At 39.1% G+C, this 23,460-nt stretch overlaps 1 protein-coding gene across 1 annotated transcript in view; it reads left to right on the top strand.

The window, feature by feature from the left end:
* kif1aa (kinesin family member 1Aa) overlaps positions 1-17,457 on the top strand; it is a 63,097-nt gene extending 45,640 nt beyond the window's left edge. Inside the window, exons 35-51 of the mRNA XM_053636031.1 lie at positions 91-199; positions 2,191-2,257; positions 2,352-2,436; positions 2,538-2,647; positions 5,832-5,854; positions 9,359-9,382; positions 9,794-9,908; positions 10,175-10,308; positions 10,536-10,597; positions 11,763-11,908; positions 12,982-13,185; positions 13,351-13,422; positions 13,558-13,682; positions 14,572-14,715; positions 16,047-16,239; positions 17,113-17,231; positions 17,329-17,457. Coding sequence (XP_053492006.1) covers positions 91-199; positions 2,191-2,257; positions 2,352-2,436; positions 2,538-2,647; positions 5,832-5,854; positions 9,359-9,382; positions 9,794-9,908; positions 10,175-10,308; positions 10,536-10,597; positions 11,763-11,908; positions 12,982-13,185; positions 13,351-13,422; positions 13,558-13,682; positions 14,572-14,715; positions 16,047-16,239; positions 17,113-17,231; positions 17,329-17,371 — 1,775 coding nt within the window. The 3' untranslated portion in view covers positions 17,372-17,457. The remainder of the gene's footprint in view (positions 1-90; positions 200-2,190; positions 2,258-2,351; positions 2,437-2,537; positions 2,648-5,831; positions 5,855-9,358; positions 9,383-9,793; positions 9,909-10,174; positions 10,309-10,535; positions 10,598-11,762; positions 11,909-12,981; positions 13,186-13,350; positions 13,423-13,557; positions 13,683-14,571; positions 14,716-16,046; positions 16,240-17,112; positions 17,232-17,328) is intronic.
* The last annotated feature ends 6,003 nt before the right edge of the window (positions 17,458-23,460 follow it).

The raw sequence follows: 23,460 nt of genomic DNA, 5'->3' as shown, positions 1-23,460 counted from the left end.
TTCTCTTTTCCAGCTTGTGAGTGAATAAACTCCCTTATACACTCTAATAGACTGCCCCAAAATTGAAATACACTCTTTCTCTCTCTTCAGTACCTGCTACTAAACTGACGACTCTCACACGACCCACAGCCGGACCTTGCCACTGTAAATACGACCTAATGGTATTGTTTGAGATCTGCGAGCTGGAGGCCAATGGAGAGTGAGTTTGTCTAACGTCTTGATCTGTTGACTTTTGAGGGTTGGGGAGAATAGGTTGAATGGGAGAGGATCGAACTCATTGTTAAATAGAGCATTGCGAAACAGTCCTAAAATGAAGCATCAGTCTGAAATGAATGTATCAATGTCGAGGATCAAATTAAAATAATAGTGTAGCTAAAAATACATTTTGCATTCTTTCTTTGCCTTAATGTAGTTGATCAGCCAAGACATGTTTGGTGTAATAATTCTGCTAGAAGTTTCTTTTGCACTAAAGCTACACAGTGTAAAAAAAAATATTTATTTATTTATTTATTTATTTATTTATTTTTACAAAAATAGGTAGCAAAAACAACAGTAGCACCCATACTGAAGCCACAGACACTTTATTCCTCAGCACATAGTTTGGTTTCATTCTTTGCATTTAGCCCACGCATGTAGGGGGAACTGTACATTGCAACTGATTTGGGCGACAATAAAGTGCCAATTTAATTGGTATATAATGTTTTTTATTCAACTTTTTGTATGAATGATGTTACTTAGCCAAATGTCATCTGAAGACACTCCAAACCTCATCTGAGACTTATCAGCTGACGATAGCTTTAGCTTTACCAGCCTGGCTGATCCAGGAAACACTAAAATGGCATGTGGTGTTTTTTGGGAGCATTCATGCCTCTGTGAACAGATTTCATTTCTAGTTCTCTGTTTCAATTTCGGTGGAATTATCACTACAAAGGAAATCATACTCATCAGCTCTCCCATGTTAAGGAATGAAGTTAAATAACTGAACAATCACCATGCAGCATGTCTGTAAATATGGCAGACTTTCTTCGTACTCTAATGTTTTATATGCAGACATTGGGCCTCATTTATAAATCTGCATATGAATGGATTTATTTGTAAATTGTTCATAGGAGCATTTACGCCAAAAATGTGGTGTTCATGAAAATTCAGTTATTTGGGGGAAAATGTATGTATCCAACAAGAGTTTGTGTGAATTTATATATAAGGAGCCTCATCAATGTGAACCTTAAAGAGGGCATATGGTGGCGTAGTGGTTAGCATATTTTTGCCTTGCACCTCCAGGGTTCAGGGTTCGAATCCCGCCTGTGCTCTGTGTGTGCGGAATTTGCATGGTATCCCCGTGCCCTGGCGCTCTGGTTTCCTCCCCCAGTCCGAAGACATGTGTAGTATTGGCATTTCCAAATTGTCCATAGTGTGTGAATGTGTGTGTGCGATTGTGCCCTGCGAGGGGTTGGCATCCCATCCAGGGTGTCCCCTGCCTTGTGGCCGGAGTTTCTCCCCCCGTGACCCTGTGTAAGATAAGCGGTACAGAAAATTGATGGAATTACTATATCTGACTTGTTGTCAAGTTTAAGTTGCTTATTTATTTCAAGGACATATTACAAATATCGTGACAATGTTGTGAACTCTTAATATGAATTGCTTGAAGGAAAGCAGTCAGTTTTAAAATGAAATTCCGATTAAATTAAATTGAATTAAATTTCTAAATTAATTCCTGAATTAAAACTAGCCTTTCAATTAGCACAAAAGAAATGGCACCCTATAAATGGAGGAAGAGTTATTGTGTGTCTATGGCAACTAACAACTTGCTGCAATGGCTTTTAAAGAGGTGCTTTTTTTTTTTTTTTAACTGTTTAGTCCTCATTTTGTCATTTTCAGCTCTCTGTGAGCGTTGTCTTTTGTGGAATTATTATTTTTTTTGAATCACTAAATTTAAATCAGCTGTGTTGTGAAAGTGCTTGGTAATTTACAGGTGATTGGCGTTTGTCAACATGAGGAAGAAGAAAATCACTGTTACTGAAATTTTGTAACTCTAGTGGGACTCTTTAGTTTGGTTTGTCATGTAAAACCATTTACACGCGAAAATTTACTCAACGATTGATAAAATGAGGCTCATTCTGTTTTGGAATTTTTTTTTTTTTTAACCGGTGGCAAATTTATGAAAATATACGTTTTTCTTCTCTTTCATAGCTACATCCCTGCTGCAGTGGACCACAGAGGTGGAATGCCCTGTCAGGGCACCTTCCTGTTACACCAGGTCTGCTCTTCTTACCGATCCAGATTACTTCTTACACGCACTTAAACAAAATTAAAACATACTCGATAGACTAGATGAATATTTGTTCCCACAGGGAATCCAAAGAAGAGTGACAGTGACTATAGTGCACGAGACAGGGGGTGACATTAATTGGAAAGAGGTTCGTGAGCTGGTTGTAGGTGAGTTCTTGTATCTTTCCTCCAGTCCTGTAATTTTAAAGTGAAGGTGGCAGTTTCAGTGGGTAAAATGCAGAGAACGTAAGCATCTGTTTGTATTCCAGGCCGCATTCGAAGCGCACCAGAAGCAGATGAGACTATCATCGACCCCAACATCCTGTCCCTTAACATCCTGTCTGCTGGATACATCCAGCCAACTCCAGATGACAGGCAGGTTTCTGAATCATAATATCAAGAGATTCTTAAAAATAATCTTAATTAATAATTATTTTTTAATGCTGTTTTTGCCTTTTGCTCATAAACAAGAGAGCTGTTAAGGCCAGCCACCACAGGCAATTCGTCAGTTGTCAGATATTTTCCAACTATAACTTTCTTACTTCCAAAATAGGTAAAAAGAAACAATTATCGATATAAGTATTGGTTTATTTTTTTTCACATTTTTACATCGTTTGTTCTAGTTCCAGTGTTTTTTTTTGTTGTTGTTTTTTTTTTTTTTATCTCACCATATTATACATTCTTATAAAGCTTATTTCCTTAAATCCCATGTTATGTAGACCATGTATAGATATTTCTATATATTAGATGGCATAATGAGTCATGCTTAAAAAAAAAAAAAATTTTACTATTCTGTTAATTGCTGGCATTATATTTATTGGCTGCTATCTCAAAATGACTTATTGTCCATGCTCTAAGTCATTTTATTCAGCCTTCGAAGGAGGTGTATCCACATCACTCCACACACACACACTGGTATATAGGTTTTAAAGCCATACTTTAGAATTTTTTCTTTTTTACACACACACACACACACTCTCACACACACTCACACACATGCTCACATGTACACGCACACACACACAAGCTCACAAGCACATGCGCGCACACACACACACACACACACACACACACACATTCATAAACTCCATGTATCTACATGTATTAAAAGTGTCATCAGTGGGTGCTTTTATGGTACTTCACTTTATAATCCAGAGTTCAAGAAGGTTGACTGGGAGTTTTATTTTTATGTAATCCTGTAAGTAAATGGGATGTAGCACTCATTTAACCTTAATACTTACTGACAATCTGAATGACAGAATTCTAAGAATTCACTGATGCACTGATAAACCACCAAGCGCAGCAGACCTTCACTTCACTTCAGCACTTCAGCCTTTTTTAAGCTGAGCAGATTTTTCTTTCATGACAAGCTACACATTATGCAGCTGCTTATTTCCTGTCAGTTCTGCCTTGGCATCCAATGTCAGATAAGCAGCCAAAGCGTTGACAAGTGGTGCACTGCACAACCTAAATGTGATCACTTCAAAAGCCAATTTCTTTTCTTTTATTTATTTTTTTGCCAGATAGAAATGATACAGTGCTAGTTGTGTTTCAAGGACCTCTTAAAGGCCTGACTCAGGAGAGCACTTCAGAATCACACAGCACTGGCCATAGTGCCAACTTTTGTTGGAGAGGAAAGATGTATTGACTCTTTTATGTTCCTCTGCATGGCAGTGGTGTCTGGCAGCTGGAGCTGTCATGGCTGGCCTGTGAGACTTCACATAGATTCATTAGCATGTCAGCATTTCCAATATGACCAACACACACACTTTCCCTAAGCCCACATAATGTCAAATATGGGGTTACACAAAGGCTGTTGATGCTGGTGCATAAAACCTTTGTTAGTGCCTGATGCATGATGGGACCCAAAGGATTACGGGTCAGGAAACTTTGGACACAGAACTTGCGCACCTGTTCCCGATGCTTTTGTTGTTGCCACTTTATTAAGAGGGTACCAGCACAGGTCCTTTATACCACCTTCATAAGCATGAGAGAACAGGACAAATAAATAGGTTTTCATTAATTGCACTCAGACACTGTAGACACTGACAGATTTTGATGGAGCTATAAATACAGTATTTCATTATTACATTATTCACACAATGCTTATGAATGTGTTATGAAGGCCCAATGTACATAGCTTTCAAATAATGTGTTAGCAATTTGTTCCCCTTTTAAGTTTCATTTGTATCCAGAATGCGATTCTCTGATTCTAGATGAAAGCGGTCACATGCTTATGACAAACAAAAACTCCAATCCTGCTATCTTTTAATGGCTTGATCCCCAGTGGGTTATAAAATACATTGAAGGTTCTCTAGTTCACCTCCTTGCTGGCTGTGTAACGTTGTATCCATTTTCCATCTGTCCATTCATCCATTATCTCTATCCGTTCCACCCCATTTCCTTTCCACCACTCAGACGCTACGAACGCTGACCACTCTGACGATAGAGAGCCAGGCATCTCTATTGATAACCATTGCATGGTTGTGATCCGCATGCAACACTTTAAACATCATTGTTTGAATCCTGTAGAAATTAAGTTGGTATTTCATTCGGTACTAACAAAACAACAGCACTAACACAAAAATCCCTGGTTAAATTAATCCTCACACCTGGTAGAAACCAGCTTGTCCTACTTTCATTGATCTTAGTGTAACTCATAGCATGATGAGCAGTCCAGTTGATGTGACCACGTTTCACGCTTCATGTCAGAGTAAAATGCAAATTATGTCATTAGCTTTCACTGTACCGTTACTTACAGCAGCATCACATAAGCTGTAACATGCACTGACATTGTGCCGTACCTCATTATATGCTGTGATATTTGGGAATTTTTACCAAGGTTATTTACTCCTTTATGTAAGGGATAAAGCATTTTGGGGGTGAGCTGTTATGAGAAAAGAATCAAATACAGTGGTATGATGGGGCCTGATGTGAAGTTGATTATTTTCCTATAGCAACACATGCCAAAACATTTCATTCCTATTTATACTACAGTTATTTGCCAAGAAAGGTTTAATTTAAGGGATTTGAATTAATATAACCTGTGATGGAATTATTGTCAGAGCTGTGCTATTATGGGGGAGGTGCGTGGGGGGGGGGGCACACAATTTTATGAACATGAGAGGCCTGTAAATGAGAGTACACAGCACTGTGATATAAATATGTATATCTCTTTGTCTTTTAGTAAATACGCCCTTAAAAAAACAAATCACTCCTCTCTGTTTGACAGGCTTAATCTCAGAGTTCCTTTCCCATGCAGTCATAAGCTCCTCTCTTACAGTGTAACCACAATCCTTACATCAAACATAATCTCATTGACCACAGCCAAAGGAGTAACCCAGAAGATAGAACCAGCCACTAATACCGAGGCTTAGCCAGTCGTGCTGACTGTACTGTTCTGTTCAGTGAACCATTATCAAGATGGCCGCTGTAACAGTATCCTTACAGCCGGTTAAGTGTCTACAACAAACCTTCACCAATAACATCATGGATGATGCTTATGCTGAAACATCTGCCCTCAAGTCCACTAACAGAATGTTGTTTTGTGTTTTTGCAGACAGTTTCTTGATTCGGACATGCCTAGGTATATTGTTTTTCCAATCCCTATCCTCTCATTTTCTGATTCATCTCTCTTGGCATCATTGAGTCACTTTCCATTGTACTTTCCATTGTACTTTATGTTTTTCCATTTTTCACTCTTGTTGCTGATTTTTGAGTCCTTCTTTTTGTTCCTCCCCATTTTCTTTCTAAGCCTATGGAAATGTTTTTGTGTGCGTGTCCGGCCTGAATGTTTTGTGGGACATTAAGTTGGCTGTGGAATGCATGGCTTGGCTTTGTATGGGCTGCATCTCGCCTGAATCTTTGCAGGAGGTGTGGTAGAGATATGTATATATATATATATATATATATATATATATATATATATATATATATATATATATATAAATCCTGTTTTGTTATAGAAAGAGTGTCTACATCTAACCAACACAACTCTGGTTTGATTTTATGTGAGAAATGAACACTTCCCACACAGACTATTAAAAAGAAGTCATAACATGGATTAAAGTTTTAAAAGCTGATTTTTAGTTATCTGTGTCATTTAGTAATGAGTCACTGTTTCTTCACAGATCCACCCATGTAAAATTTACTGTTCTGGAACATCTAGAACACATCTCTTGGGTAGCGATTTATGATTTAATTATGTCTGTACCACAGCATTGATGGATTTCCACAACAAATGTCAAAGCTGTGCTGTAAAACACGGGTGCTCTTGTGTGGGGCAGTGATTGAGAATCAGGCCTCACATGCTGCAGGCTTTTCATGACTTGTGGCCTCATATGTAAGCTGTCATGCTCGGCTCTCCTTCCCAATGGTGTGAGCTGATCTACAACTTACGATGTAAGTCATTATCATGAACAAGGTCAACACTCCAGTGTGCACCAATTGTTTTTTTTTTAACTTCTTCAAATATGCCTCTGCTTTTTATTGCACCACTAGTGGGCAGTGCTGTGCAAGTTTTCACCAGCCTCCTTTTATGCCTTCCACCTTCTCGAGGCGAAAACATCTGAAGCGTCTTTCGGTATAAAACTTGAGTATAGGGCATGGCGGTACAGCTCCAGGAAATGCGAGTTCAATCCTGAGCTTGGGTTATTGCTGCAGAGTTTCACATATTCTCCCCATGCCCTTATGTTTTTCCTCTGAAGTCCTCCCACCCGCCCAAAACATACGAGTAGGTGGATTTGCTACACTATATTGGACGTAGGTCTGAACGTGTGTGTGTGTGTGTGTGTGTGTGTGTGTGTGTGTGTGTGTGTGTATGGTGCCTTGCAAAAGACCTATGTCCCATCCAGAGTGTACTCCCACCTCACGACCAGCGTTCCCAGGAAAGGCTCAGGATCCACTGTGAACCCTCACCAGGATAAAGCATTCACTGAAGATTAATCAATAAATTAGTTTGTCTACTCATGTTACTGTTTTACTGAATAGCACCACAAATGTCAATCTGTCCAGTCTTCAGCACTAACAAATAAACACGGCACCATGGAAATGGAGCAAAACAACTGTAGTTTCCAGTCCAAGCCCAGTGTATGGTGCTCAGCATGGGTGGAGGTGGGTAGTAAAAGTGCAATGGGGCTTATAAGAAGTATCACAGCACTCTCATCAAACACATGTGACTCTGGCAACAGTACAGAAGGCAGCGTTTATGCCCCTACACCCTGTCACACACTTCAAAAAGTGACTTTAAATGTTAGCGACAACAGAAAGCAGCAGCAGCGCCTGGCTGTAAGAGAGGCCTACAGAGCCAGGGCACTAAAAGCTAAGCCATGGAACCATTACCTCAATGGTAGCACTTTCAAAGCTAACTCACTCCTGCACACTGAACAATTCTCAAATCTCATTTAGGCTCTCGATGGAAGCGGAGCCAAAGAGTGTAAAAAGGATGGTTTCCTTGCACTCCCTGCCAAGAGCATGACTTAGAGGTCAGACGACCTGATAGGAGAGGATGAAGTGAAAAATATTTAGAAGGATAAACACTGAGTAAACCCTGTTCTTTTGTGTGTGTACGTGAAGTTGCTCTTTCATTCCCACAGGCTCGCAGGCTCTCTCATTTGTATGTGTGTTCAAATGTGATGATTGTGGTGGTGATAATGAAGATCTGTGAGTCTGTGTATGAGTAAGCATGTGTGAGAGTACGTGACATGAGAGACAGAGTTCCAGTGTGAGAGAGCACAAACGAATATAGCAGCGTAACAGGTGAGGATGTCTCCTCCAGATTCTCTCTTTCTTCTCCTCCAGCTCCTGAGGAGCTGGGGTCATCGCATGGAAACTGTCCCACACTACTCTTTCCTCTTCAGTCCAGCTGTGTTTGAGAGTGCTCTTCATTTAAGGGTGCCTTGACAGTTGCTGCATTTAGTCAATTTGAATCAAACCCTGGTGTGTTTTCCCACTCCGTGTGGTTCATTTAGACATGCAAGTCAATTATACTGGTCCAAGAGAGTCTGACCAAGGCGGTCTCAGTTTGATTCCAAATGAACTATGATGCAGTTTGATTGCAGTGAGGAAGTGAGTCGACTCTGAATTGACCCGACTGCAGGAAGTTGAGGGCAGAATTGTTTTGTAGATGTGAGCTGCTAAACTGAGCCAGAGGACAGAGCTGTAGTGTTGTAGAAATGTGATTGTTCTAGACAAACAAAAGGAGGGAAATAAACAGTGGTTGCAATACACAAAGTGTATTCAAATTAGTTTTATATATATATATATATATATAGTTATCTGTTAGTTTATTGAGTACCAGCACTGTGTTCGCTGTGCTGAGGTGATATTTTGATTAGCAATTTTTCCCATCACTTTATTTCTGACCAATGATTAAAAGAGATTTATAAATATAATTTCAGTGCTATATGCCCCTCAAGAACTTTTTTTTTTTTTTGCTTTTCGGTTTATTGGTTCATTTAATTATGTGCGGTATGAAATCAAATATCAGATGAACCAAAAGAATACATTTTAGCTCTGATTCGGAGTCGGAAATGGACTAATATGTGCACTAAAGTACAGCATTTCCATCTGATCCCCTATCTCTCTTAGGCTTCACAACTACTCATCCTCGCCCATATTTCTCCCAGAGTCATAAGTGTACAATTGGAACAAGGCCAGAAATATACATGAACCTATCTGAAAAGTCGAGACTTTCATATATCAGAGTAGAGGAGCAGTAGGGTTGAAAAGGTCTTTTCCAGAGACGCAGCCCATCCTGCTTTCATCTCATACTTTCTCATGAAAGTCAGACAGATCTAATACTAGCAGGGCAGTAAATTCTGAACAGTTGCTTAATTATATTTTGGGATGGGCTGGTCTTTCATCAGGAATTTGTATTGTAATCGTCATTAGGAAGAGATATGAGGCAATATATAGGTCTTTCTTGTGATTACAACTTGCATAAGGAGGAGTTTCAATGAGAATGACCACATTTTTCATGTCATTATGGGACAGTCATGAGAACTTGGCTTGTGCCTTTGCCTCGTTGCCCATGGCTCCTCCATTGCCTCTGATCATATTGTTGATTTTTTTTTTCCTCTACCACACAAAGCATTTCCTTGGGAATTGATCCTAGGTATAATTGTCCCACATCCACCCACCCCTGTCAGTTCTTTTCATCATTTCTTTCCATAATAATAATTTTGTCATTCTTCATCATATTAGTGATTGTGTTCTTTTGGAAGGCTCTTACGTGTTTGGTGTATTATTACTATTTTTCATTTTGGCATGCTAATATCCTGTAATTCTGTAATGCTAACGTCCTGTAATCAGTGGCTTTTTGAAATCACTTTTGCGATCTTAAAATAATGCTTTAAGATCTCTGCTTATTAATGTGAATAACACATGCAATGATTGATCTTTGTTGTGCCTCAATTTCTGCCATGTTAATAATAGTTTTTAAATTATGCTTAATTATCTACTTATTAAAGCCATTCATTTTGACTAGAAAATGATAATACTAAATCTCCTTTAATGTAATGTGTAGGACATTCTACCGCTTTGAAGCTGCCTGGGATTCATCCATGCACAACTCACTCTTGTTGAACCGAGTGACTCCATATGGGGAGAAAATCTATATGACTTTGTCTGCTTACTTGGAGGTAACAGTCGACTTTCACTCCACTATTAATATTAGCCTGTACTCATGATAGCAATTTATTTATAGGAGTGGACATTCATGATCATTGCAACAATCTTGATTTACCATATGTTTTTAAAAATATTAAAACATCGGAATCTCAGTTTGTAGGTATTACCTGTTGTGGTTTAACAGGGAGCTTTTTGCCCTGTATTAGATGCTCAGATTGATTTAAAAAAAAAAAAAACTGCTTACAAGTCGTCTAAAAATGATTTCCAACTCTGTTAGATGGAGAACTGCACACAACCTACAGTAATAACCAAAGACTTCTCCATGGTGTTTTATTCCCGAGATGCGAAGCTTTCAGCCTCACGCTCCATCAGGAACTTGTTCAGCAGCGGGAGCTTGAGGCCATCCGAAGGGTAAACAGACCTTGCTTCATTCTGTTAGAACACACACACACACACACACACACACACACACACACACACACACACACACACACTACAATTAAAACACAGTACAAGCTTTACAAGATTTACATAAAAAACACACTTTTTTTTTGGAAAATCATTTACTGAAAGCACACTTCTGTCTCTTGATTATGTGTCATTATGGATTTCTTGCATATTTTTCATCTCTTGTATAGAAACCGAATCACTGGAGTGTATGAGCTCAGTCTGTGCCACCTGGCAGATGCAGGCAGCCCAGGTAAAGCATCAGCCCGCCATTCTCTCTTCTGTATAATAATTAACAGCATTATATATATATATATATATATATATATATATATATATATATATATATATAGTATGGATTTAGTTATAGTACTGTTAATGTTTGTTGTTGTGGCTCTGTGGCTGCTACATAATAATTAGCATGGCACAAAATGATGGAGATGGAAGCAAATGTCTTAATGAAAGAAAAGACATAGAGGACAAACAAAGACAAAACACGAAGAGTGAAACAATAGCTAGGTGACCATAGCACCAAACACACAAGACACTATACACCACAGATGCTTAGCAACTAAATAGGGAAAACTAAGAACTTATATAGGGACACTAAACTGGAGGGGATGTGACAGTGTCAGTGATTTATATTTGATGGGGCTAATGGTTAATGCAGTACAGGGCAGCCATATCACAGCTGAAACCAGATGTGATATAACAAGTCCTCCATTTTTTTTACTGACCAAGATACTACAATACTGGCTTCTTGTTTTCGATTCACTCACAAGATCAAGGCTCACGTAAAGTAAAGTCAGTGCTAAGTGAAACAGAAACTCTGCCAGAGGACTATGCATGTCTTTTAGGTCCCATGCCCTTTCCTTTTCCAATGACTTGACTTTTCTTATGGGCGAATTTTATTTGTATCTGGTATGACTGCCCCGTTTACTAGAAAAAAACAACAACAAAACAAAACAAGAAAGCATAGTTTTCAGCTGTCCCCTATATTAGCATAGCAAGGCGGGCAAAAATCATAAATGTTATGGTTAAACCATAGATGTCGTCACCTCTGTAAATGATTGAGGTGTGTGTAATTGATGAACACTCTCATTTAGGAATCATAATGGACCGTCCATTTGGTTGCAAACCCAGTGCAGTCAGTGCCTGTCTGAGGCTCACCAGATCCACAGTATTTCCAGCTGTGGTGCTCTGGCCTGTCATGTAACCATTTTCAGTTCCTGGTTAGACAAGAATACTTAAAGCTACAGATTTACACCCAGTCCTCCTATATTATACCATCTTAATGTTGTGCACAAGGTCGATTTTAGGATCTCGTAAGCTCTTAATATATTAACTTTGACTGAATGAATTAACTGGGATGATAATTACTTTGGAGAGTCTCATTAAATAGCTGTGCTGTTTCGTAGGGATGCAGCGGAGGCGCAGGCGGGTGTTGGACACATCCGTGGCGTATGTGCGAGGGGAGGAGAATTTGGCTGGATGGAGGCCCCGCAGTGACAGCCTCATCCTGGACCATCAGTGGGAGCTGGAGAAGCTCAGCCTCCTGCAGGAGGTACAAGACACAACACACCATAACACCATAACATACACACATGCATGCCTTATGCTTCTCAATATCTACCGACTTGGTATAAAATCAAACCTAGATCGACCATCATTGGGGATCCTCCTGATGGTGTGTGTACATCAGCTGAGTTTCACTTGAAATGAAGTATAAGTCAACATATATGAAATGTTAAGGTTAAGGTTAAGGACAGTGTTGGTGTTCTTTGTGTTTATTTGTATGAATTTCTCTGTAAATTGGCAGACAATATGTTTCTGTAGGCTTTTTCGAATTCATTCTGCTGCTATCCTCATGAGTTACATCATCAATATAGATTAGTGAGCCTGTTCCCGAAGCAGCCATGCAAGTCCAAGCCATGACACTACCTCCACCATACTTGATTGATGAGCTTGTATATATCGGATCATGAGCAGATCCCTTCTTTGTCAACACTTTGGCCTTTGTATCACTTTGGTAGAGGTTAATCTTGGTTCCAGAACGTTTTTGGCTCATCTCTGTATTTCTTTGAGAATTCCAATCTGGCCTTTTGATTCTTACTGCTGATGAGTGGTTGGCATCTTGTGGTATGACTTCTATTTTTCTGCTCTCAAAGTCTTCTTTGAGCGGTGGATTGTGATACCTTCAGCCCTGCCCTGTGTTGTTTTTAAGTTTTTGTTCATAGCTCAAAAACCAAAGGCCACAAAGGCCAATCTGATCATTGTCAAGTTGTTAGTAAACCAGCTGTATCTTTTTTTTTTCAGGACATTCCAAATAGTTCTATTGCTTGTCTAATGGCTCTGATAGATTTTCTGTTGTTTCTCAACTCCAAAATGGCTTGCTTTTCTCCCATAGACAGCTCTCTGGTCCTCATGTTTTTAACAACAAATGCAGTGGAACCCAGGGATCAAACCAAGAGTAGACATTCAAGAGCAGACCATCGATTTTGCATACAAACACTTACAAACACCAGGGATTTTAAGACTTTTATTTGAACTTCAACTGAGTTTCTCTCGCATCAAAACAATCTCTAATATACATATAGGGTATTAGATTTCATTCTCTATGTGATTGTGGTGCTACAGGTGGAGAAAACCAGGCACTACCTCCTCCTGAGGGAGAAGCTGGAGTCCACCCTGCTGTTGGGCCAGGAATTGCCGCTGTCCTGCGTGTGTGAAGATCTGACTGAGTCCTCCTCCCCCTCCAAACACCTGGGGCAGGGTCATGACCCTGACGCTGAACCCGGGCATGAAATAACCAACGAGAGGCAGCGCAAGCTTGCCGCCAAGGTAAAGAAGGTTAATTATCTGGTCTTGCCCAGAACATGGTAATAAAATAATTAATACAATCTTCCTTTTCACATTGTTATTAACCATGATTTTATTGATATGGACCTCTTGTGCTGGGATTGCAGAGCTACACTAATCAACTGTTTTTTTCCTCACCCTTTACAGTGTTTGCGTTTGCTTACTCACACCTTCAACAGAGACTACAGTCATGTGTGTGTGAGTGCCAGTGAGAGCAAGGTAAGCTGCTAATAGGCAATGATACACTTATTTTTTAACTTGTTTTCATTTTGCCTGCGTTGTTAACATCCTCAACTGGAATGGCTGGCTTACATGAACATGTGTGAGTGTTCATGGTATCTGTCTGTGTTTCAGCTGAGTGAGATGTCTGTAACTCTGATGAGAGATTCTATCTCTATCTCTGACATCAACACACTCACACCCTCCTCCACTTGTCCCTCACTGGTGGAGGGACGCTACAACAGCAACACTGAGCTCAGGTAAGGTTAACCACAGTTCACTTGATTCTGTTGTTCAGTTGAGAATTATACATCAGTATCGTTATTGTATTGAAATTGGGTTGGGTTTGAATCCCACCTCCACCCTGTGTGTGGGGATTGCATGTTCGCCCCGTGCTGTGGGGGTTTCCTTTGCGTACTCTGGTTTCCTCTCCCAGTCCAAATGCATGCACTGTAGGCTGATTTACATTTCCAAATTGTCCGTAGTGTATGAATGTTCTCTGCGATGGGTTGGCACCCCATCCAGGGTGTCCCCTGCCTTGTGCCCCAAGTTCCCTGCGATAGGTTCAGGCTCCCCTGCGACCCTGTGTAGGATAAGCAGAATGGAAAATAGATGGATGGATGAATTCACAAGAACAATTAATAGAATAAAAAGATGTCTGCCTCAGATAGCATACTGAATTTAGATACTGATTGTAAATCCGTGCCTCTTTCTCCAAGGAACGTGGGAAAACTTTAGCTAAGGCTAACTAACAACAGCTTTATTCCTAAGCTCTCATGTTAGCTAGCATGACAATAACTCTGATGAGACAAGCTAGCTGAACGGTAATAGCTAGCTGTCACAATACAAATTGCCTTGATAAATACAAAGTGTAATGAGTATAGCAGCTGATACACTATATGGCCAAAAATACGTGGACACCTGACCCTCACACCCATATGTGTTGCCACAAACAGGATGTCTTTGTATGCTTTAGTATTAAGATGGGCCTAGCCCAAATGTGTTCCAGCATGACAGTGCCCTTATGCACAAAGTGAGATCCATGAAGACAAGGTTGGTGTGGAAAAAGTCGAGTAATACGAAATAACTAATAGTCTATACGATGTCACACTTTCTCACTGCATTATTTTGAACTGTTGGTGTATGCAGACCTCCAGCACCTCGCTCCCGTGCTGTGAGCCCCAATCGAGGCTCTACATCTGATGGCGAGGGCAAGAAGTCCCCCAGTGGAGCTCCAGAGTCCAAATCAAGGACCCATACATTTGTCCCTGACATTCAGGAGATCCGTGTCAGGTCAGTTTACAGACCTTAATACTGAGGACAAATCGAATAGAAGCATTAACAGATTCACTGCTTACATTGTGACTGAAAGCAACATTTTCTAGTAGGAACTATAGACCAGAGATAATGTTCAATTACAAAAGATCAATATTATAATTGCATATATTTCTTCAAAAACTGTGCCGTTGAATACTTTTTGTTAATTATGATTAAGAGTTGTTAATGAATTTTCTATAACAACAGCTCTGACAATATTACTGGCTGTAATTCATATACAGGTTTATATTAACGCACTTCATATCTCTGTGATAATTTCTATAGTAACAATATACACAGACACTTGTATGGCAGAATCTTGTATGTACCCCAGAATCTAATAGTGCGTCCCAAATCGTACACATGTGTACTATTCTACGCCATTTTGTAGTGTAAATAGTGTGATTAGTGTGGTCACACGTAAAAAAGCAAAAAACAAAGTGCCCTTTAAGTTCCCGGATGCTGCACTCATTCAACCGAAAAAACCAAGTGTGGAATGATGGACACTTCATGCACTCGACGATCGCAGCTTTCCTTACATAGCGGATAGGGAGGGGCTATATCAAGCTCAGATGCTGAACGGGAAAAAAAAGCTGTTTACATTGCCAGCAGCCATAGTCACAACCACAACATACTATGTTGATATTTGAATTGTGCAAGCAAAATTCGCAGACGATTACATTACATTTACAGCTTTTTGGCAGACACCCTTATCCAGAGCGCCTTACATTTATCTCATTTATACAGCTGAGCAATTGAGGTTAAGGGCCTTGCTCAAGGGCCCAACAGTGGTAGCTTGGCAGCGCTGGGGCTTGAACTCATGACTTCTGATTAGTAACCGAGATTCTTTAACCACTGAGCCACCACTGCCCATTACGCTTCCGTCTGAGGTCTTCTTGGGCATAAAAAGAAACATTAACATAACAATAAAATGTTCCAATTCATTTTTGTTATCTGTTTGGGCATTTGACTAATGCTAGCACCATACCATTATGTGCATTTGACATGATTTGCCCTCGACCGGGAAACAGGACATACTTCTGGTTAGTACAATACGGAAAGTGTGCCATCCGAGACGATACTACCCTTCTAAAATTCATACACTAGACGGCAGAGTATATAGTGCATAGTATAAGTGTATAGTGTATAGTATGTCATTTGGGACACACTATAAGTCTAATAATAAATGAATGTGTCGGTATTTAATAAATAAAATGTGTCATGGTTGATATGGTGAAGCTTTCTGTAAGTCAGTATTGTGTGTTAGTCATTAAGAAAGGAATCATCTCTTGTTTTTGCTCTCACAGCCCAATAGTATCGAAAAAGGGCTATCTGCACTTCTTGGAGCCACACACTAACGGCTGGGTGAAGCGCTACGTGGTGGTGCGCCGGCCGTACGTCTACATCTACAATTCAGAGAGAGACACGGTGGAGAGAGCCATCCTCAACCTGTCCTCTGCACAAGTGGAGTATAGTGAGGACCAGCAGGCCATGCTGAAGGTAAAATACATTCACAAAACACACACACACACACACACACACACACACACACACACACAAGAGGTCGACCGATTGTGGATTTTACAGATACTGATAACTAAGTTGGGCAGTACCTGCCATTTTTAAAATTAATAAAAGCATAACACTCAAAGTAAAATACTGCTAAACAGTACTGACTGTACCATAAATATGTACTGTACTCTTTAAAATACATATATAAATATGAATATATATTAATTATTAATAAATATTAATGTAAATAAAAGATATACATCCAAACTAAACCAAAAAGTAACGCTCCAAATAACAAATAAAAATAGTCATATCTAAAATGAATAAAAAAAACACTTCAAATAACAACAAAATTTGTCAGTCATAGTTTTTATTTGATCTCTAGAGGGCGCGCTCGTACTGCATAATGACAGCAGACCCTTCTCAGCTGCTACCGCAACGGACACAACCGGGAAACCGCTGTGGATTTTTGTCGATAATTGATAGTTCCAGCAATTGGTTATCAGTGCCGATTAATTGGCCAACCATTAACGCACACACACACACACACACACACACACATTGATGTACAGTGGTGTCCACATACAGAATGCTAGATAAAGAATAATGAAGAATTATAATCCATATTATCATATGAAAGTCTCCGTAATGGTAACTGGGCCATTTGTCCACATATGACTTCAAACAGTTTGCAGGAAATAGAATATTACAATCCATAACTCACACACACACACACACACACACACACACACACACATTCACACACCTGATTATATGTCTATATAGGCACTGTAGACGAAATATGTCAATTGCTTTGCATTATTTTTTGCGACTCTCATAAGTCCTGTCATCCTTTTGCAGACTCCCTACACATTCGCTGTGTGCACAGAGCATCGTGGGATACTTCTGCAAGCCGGCAATGACAAAGAGATGCATGACTGGCTGTATGCATTTAACCCTCTCCTTGCTGGCTCCATCAGGTACGCGGAATAAAGCCAGGAAGTGTCCCATCCTCCTTGTACTAGCAGATGTGTCATTATAATTATACCATTGTATTTAACTATCTACTTGTCACAGGTCCAAACTCTCCAGAAGAAGAGCAGCACAGATGAGGCTTTGAGAGGACAAAAACAACAGAGCCCACAAACACAAAAAAAAAAGACTATCCCTGTAAATAGAGTCCTCAGTTCCTGTGCCCAGTCCCGTCTCTAACGCTCGTCACAATCCTCCCTTCCTGTGTGTACCTACACTCATCTTATCTAACACTAAGCACCTGTGTACTAAAGGCGCACAATGCTGTGTGTCTACCAGGACCTGGATGTTCAACCCATAATCCTCCTATGAATCTAAGGCCACTAAGTTTTGGATCAGTGTAGTAGAAGCATTTGCTTAGTTGCATTTTAGATGCTTATACAATACCACATAAAAAAAAGCTCCACCACTCCGCAACAGAAGAAAAACAAGAATGACACTTCCAGATCAAGTCAAACCCATTTTACCCAGATTTGTTAAGATGAGTAACAAAAAGTAAAATAGATTGTCAATATAGAGATGTCTCAGTCACATGACCTTACTGTGTTATTTCTTTACAGTTGAATCCGGTCAGTATTTCAGTCAGCCAATAACTTCTTTGTTATCAGCTTAACATTTCAGCTTCTGATATTTGTTAGGGAGGCTGGATCCTAAAATGCATTGTAAATTATCATAGTAAATAGTATGTCAAAATAGCATGCTGTACTATTTTACATACGATTTAGTATGGTGGGATGCAGTTTGGGATTTAGCAAGATTCTTCCCAGTTCAGGCCTAGTGCAGGTTTTGGATAGTCTCCAAAGAAATTTATATAAGATAATATGATATAAAAACGGCCATGCAATGAGAAACATCGAACATCGCTCGTGAAGTTTTCTCATATCTGTGTGTAAAAAAAACAACAACAACAACAAAAAAAAACAACAACAATCTGATGAGATGGACAGCTGTGTGTGAGTGAATCTAAATTGTATCATAATCCAGTTTAACATTTTCTAAAAATGAACTTATCCCTTAAAGATCTTATCTCTGGTTGATTTACTTTGACGTTTATATTAAAATCCTGTCAAGTTAGATATTTATTTAACATGCATTTATTTATTTATTTTGTTGTGTATTTATTGACAATGTTTTGATGAAGTTGAATGCAATTATCTGCAAATGGCACTTTCCCCCCTCCCCCCAATGAGTTTTACTCACCTGTTGCTTATGTATCATGTGACTCTCCCTCCACAACCCACAGAATGTTTTTGGAGGAGATGGACAGGGAGTAGGATGTGACGCTGTGATGGCTGCTACTATGTGTAGATCACATGAATGTTTCATTTACAGGTTGTTAGAAGTGAGAAAGAGCCTTCTTCAAAATAGCCAGTTGTGAAACAGAGAAAGGATCATTACCCAGACCAGTTAAAGACAAAAGTCTGTATAATCATAAACTGCAGGTTTTTAATGATGTATATTATATGATTTTACAAGTTTCCCATATTTCTACATTCTCATTTGCCACTTTCGTTCTTCGGGTTTCCCAAATCATGTCAGCCCATTAATCCAACCTCTCACCATGCCCCAAAGTTGATATACTGGAGGTTGAGTTTTCATGCTGTGCACTTATTATACCCAAGTCATTTTGTAAGCATATCTTGTGATCGGTCTGGTATTATTAATTCTCATATATCGGCGTGGTCTGACCAGCTAGCAGCTGCCAAAACACAGGTAGAGCTAGTCAAGCTGGAAGTTCAGAGGCATTCAACAAATACAATCATTTGTAAAGGTCCACTCACAAAAAATTCCTTGCTTGGGCCTTGATAAGCAACTAACATGACTGAAAGGCAACAACCATTTTCGCTATACATAAGACTATTCCAGCAGTTTTGCATTTGACACAGAGCAAAAATACATACCCCTTTAAATATTCTGTCCTCATTGCTAACTGTTGTCAGTACACTAATCAGACCAGAGAGGGTAAATGAAATGAAAAATCTATCAAACTGTGTGCATATTCTCCCCTTCTGATTTCATATCTTTAGTCCTAGCTAATCTCTGGTCCAATGAGCTTCCTTCTGCAAAATAATTTAGGTGAATGCGTGTGATTGTAGAAACTGCAACAGAGGCTCTGCTACAGAAGCCATGCTGGTTCATATTCAGAAAACAGCAGTCCCTGAACGACAGCCACATATTTTTCTCAGTTCTCAGTTCAGTCCACTGAAATACCTTGCTGAGTCTGCGTATGGATCAGCTGACACCCCCTGTGGTAGACAGTTTGTCAACTGTTACCAGTAGAAAGGAAATCATGTCCGAATTACTGCTAGGAATCCAACATCATAGTCAAACTATTTTTTAAGAAAACTTAAAGACATTAGAAAATCTCAAACGTTTATCGATTAAGGATTAAGAAATAAGGAAGCTGGAAAATAATAATACAATAAAAGACGATGCTCTACTAGTTTGACCATCTCGTTTGTGTTTTGGCAGCTGTTAGATGATTAGACCAAGCTGGATTTCTCAACAGGGATGTGATTTTTTATTTATTTTTTTTTTTTCCCCACACGGATGAACAAATCTGCACATGGAAATGGACCTACTGTGTACAGTGTGTTTTGTGATGTTCACATAAACCATCCTTTTTGAAGCATCATGCTACCTTATATTTCCCACAAACTTACAAAATATTGTAGTGGAGACTGCAAGCTTAGAGGCTGCAGTATGCATTTTTAATGGCACTCATACTGTAGGTTTAATAACTAAAGTCTCATTATTGGTTGATGTCTGATGTGACTGTTGGCTTAATGTTTAACGAGAAGAGCAAACAACTTGTGTCTGTGTTGTTAGCAAAATGCCACTGTTTGTGTACGAGTGAAAATCCACACTGCGCTGCTGAAAGTGCTGATTATCAGAAGCTTTGCCATGGTTAAAATTTCCAGGAATGTTACACACCACTGATTTGCGCTGTTGTGATTGGTCATGCTCACCTGCTTTTTTCATGAAAGTTAACCTTTACCTTTCCAAGTTTTTTTTTTTTAATGCTATGAATGCCTGCACAGGCAAAAGTGGTTTTGTTACTATGACGATGACTTAGAATAGATCCCAGTTATCCCTGTTTATTAGGACTAAGCCAGATGGATTGCAATGTGGTATTCCCCTGAGTTCTCCTTACACAGTAAGGCAGATGGGAGCATGTCTGAGGCCAGCCAACCTCCAGAGCGTGCTTAGTAATGCCAAGACTCTGAGAAATATTATGGTCTGGAGAAATGTATATTGAAGTGTAATGGCTATTAATTTATGACTATGACTTTATCTGTTTGCTTATGTGAAATTGACCAATCACTGAAGCCACTTTGGTTAAACTGCAAAGCGTTGACTTATCATATCTACTTATAATGCTGTTATATTTTTCTGCACAGTTCAATATACAAAGGCGCTGTTTGTGCTGTTTGCAATGAGCGTCATCTGAATACGTATGTCTAGTTTTGCATGGAAAGATTGTCAAGCTGCCTACATATCTAAACCAAACTGTGCTCCAGTGTTCCAGATTGTGGTTGAATATCCTCTGATCCATTTCTAAAGCATTATGTTTGTGTCTGAACATATCTGAATGAAAAACGAAATATCAGTCATTTTGTTCAGCAGCGCATGCCTGTGTGCAGTTGTCTTTTGTCTGGGCACCACTTTGAGAATGTTGTTGAGAGTGTGTTGGATTAAATCTAGCACCTTCTAGCCTGCGTCACTGAATAACGACCAGGCACGACATTATAATTCATTCACCATCACAGAGCTTACGTACAGCAGCCTCCGTGAGAAAAACAAAAAACAAAAAAAAAAAACAAAAGCAGACAAATGATAGGCTCTCTTCATCAACAGATTTTTTTTGTGTGTACTTCCATTTTCATCATATGCACAAACTCCATTCAGTGACATTTTTCTATTTCTCAGTTCTACTTTGCATTGTATATAAACACGATTGCCGTGAATGGTGTAATATGCAGTTGTAACCCATTGGTACCATCTTAAATGGGCAGTAGTTCAATGTGTCTTGTGAGTGTTTGCGTTATGAGTCAAAATGTTTGCGTAGCCTACACCTTAACACATTGTCTGATTATAAAATAAATGTGGAACTTATGCAACACTAAAAATGGTGTCCATGTGTTTTTTTAAACATATTGTGACTTGATTGATTTATTATTCTTGTATCTTGTAATGATTTATTATTCTTGTGTTTTGTTGCATTTATCCATTTGTTTTTCAATGCTATTACATTTAGAATAATTCAATAGGCATGTGGAAATAACTTGTTAGACAGTTAAAATTCTTATGCTAAAACCTAAGACCACTCAGACATCAGATCACGGGACATGGCAGAGTAATGATAGCTGTATTAACAGAGTAACAGGAGGCAACAGAGTTACTGTTTTTGGACATAGTTTGAAATGTGTTCTTTTCTGATTAATATTTACCACATCCAGTTATATCTATATCAATAAGAACTCCTAAAACATACGAAACCACATGTTTTTCTTTGAAAACTTCTACTATTCACCAGAAGAAAAACTTAATTCTGTATTAATATCATGGATTTGTGTTTCTGACAGCAGAAATTGGAGAAGGAAAGGGTATTTCTGCTAACACAGGAAATAAAGGAAATAATGCAATAGATAAGGAGGTTCCTGAGTAATGCAGTTCAAAGAGAAGCACAATATATCAGTCGAAATACTGTGTGTGTTGATCAGAGAACATGTGAGTGATTCAGAAACTCTTTCCATTCTTGCAGCATTTACCTGTATAGCTGTCAGACTAAGGTGGATTTTTCAGCAGGGATTGTAGTTTTACGACATTCGTGATGGCTTGTTTTTTTTTTTCCTTGTAAGCCATTAGTATTTGTTTGTAGTACAAAACTACAAGGCCCACCACCTCTCCATAATAACGCAATCGCTTTGAGATATTTTCTAATTTCACAAAGAACGGACAAGATATTAACTAGGTAGCCAGTTACTAAGAAGCTAAGACAAGGTAATAATGTACATGCCCGGATGTGACAACATTATTATATTCGTACATGTAAACAGAATACAAAGACAAATGCATGTGTTCTATCTTTACATTTTTGTAAAAAAAAAAACAAAAAAACAAAACAAAACAAAAACCCTGATTGATTAAAATATTTCATTTTTCCATGCAGTTTAAATAAACAACAGTCTGGTTTATTAAGCGAAATTTAATTAGAATGATTCATCCGATTGGATGTCTACTTCCTGGTTTTTCTGAGTGCCCTACCTAATTGACTACCCTGTCATAAATCCTATTGGGCTAAAAATCCTCCAAGCCGATCTGCAGGACTGATCGACAGTTACCAGATAATTTTAGTTCCAGTTATTGCTACACAAGGGGATCACGTCAGATACTGAAAGCAAAGGTTCACATACCTTTGCCCCTCACAGATATGTAATATTGGATCCATCTATCCATCCATTTTATGTACCACTTATCCTACACAGGGTCACAGGGGAGCCTATCCCAGGGAACTCGGGGCACGAGGTAGGAGACACCCTGGACAGGGGGCCGGCCCATCACAGGGCATAATGGCGCACACGCACATTCACACACTATGGACAATTTGGAAATCAGCTTACAATGCATGTATTTGGACTGGGGGAGGAAACTGGAGTACCTGGCAGAAACCCCCAGAGCATGTGGAGAACATGCAACCACTGTGCACACAGGAGTTCACAAATTGTCAAGGAACACTGTGTGTGTGTGTGTGTGTGTGTGTGTGCATGTATATACTGTGTGTGTGTATATATATATATATATATATATATATATATATATATATATATATATATGCAGGTTCACCAGTCTACAACATAAGATGATATTCTCTGTGCGATGTCTGCGTTGAAGTGAGTTCGATTGCAAGACACAGTCAAAAAAAATATCACATTTGATTTCCCATATAGACCTGAATAGGAACCCAGAAAAAAAATCCTGTAAAAGTGGTCCCATCTGTAAAAGTGGATATATATGTCTCGTCCTATAAGACAGTTCCTATAGGAGTATTATAGGAATGGTTCCTATAATATTAACTGAAATTCTACATACAAGAAATACACATCTCTTATTGGAATCCTTTAGGATGTTTGACAAGGTTTATCAAGAATACTGCATATATTTTAATGATGGGTG

Source organism: Ictalurus furcatus, chromosome 11, assembly GCF_023375685.1.
Source record: "Ictalurus furcatus strain D&B chromosome 11, Billie_1.0, whole genome shotgun sequence".
Classification (NCBI taxonomy): domain Eukaryota; kingdom Metazoa; phylum Chordata; class Actinopteri; order Siluriformes; family Ictaluridae; genus Ictalurus; species Ictalurus furcatus.
This window is presented reverse-complemented; position numbering and strand designations above follow the sequence as displayed.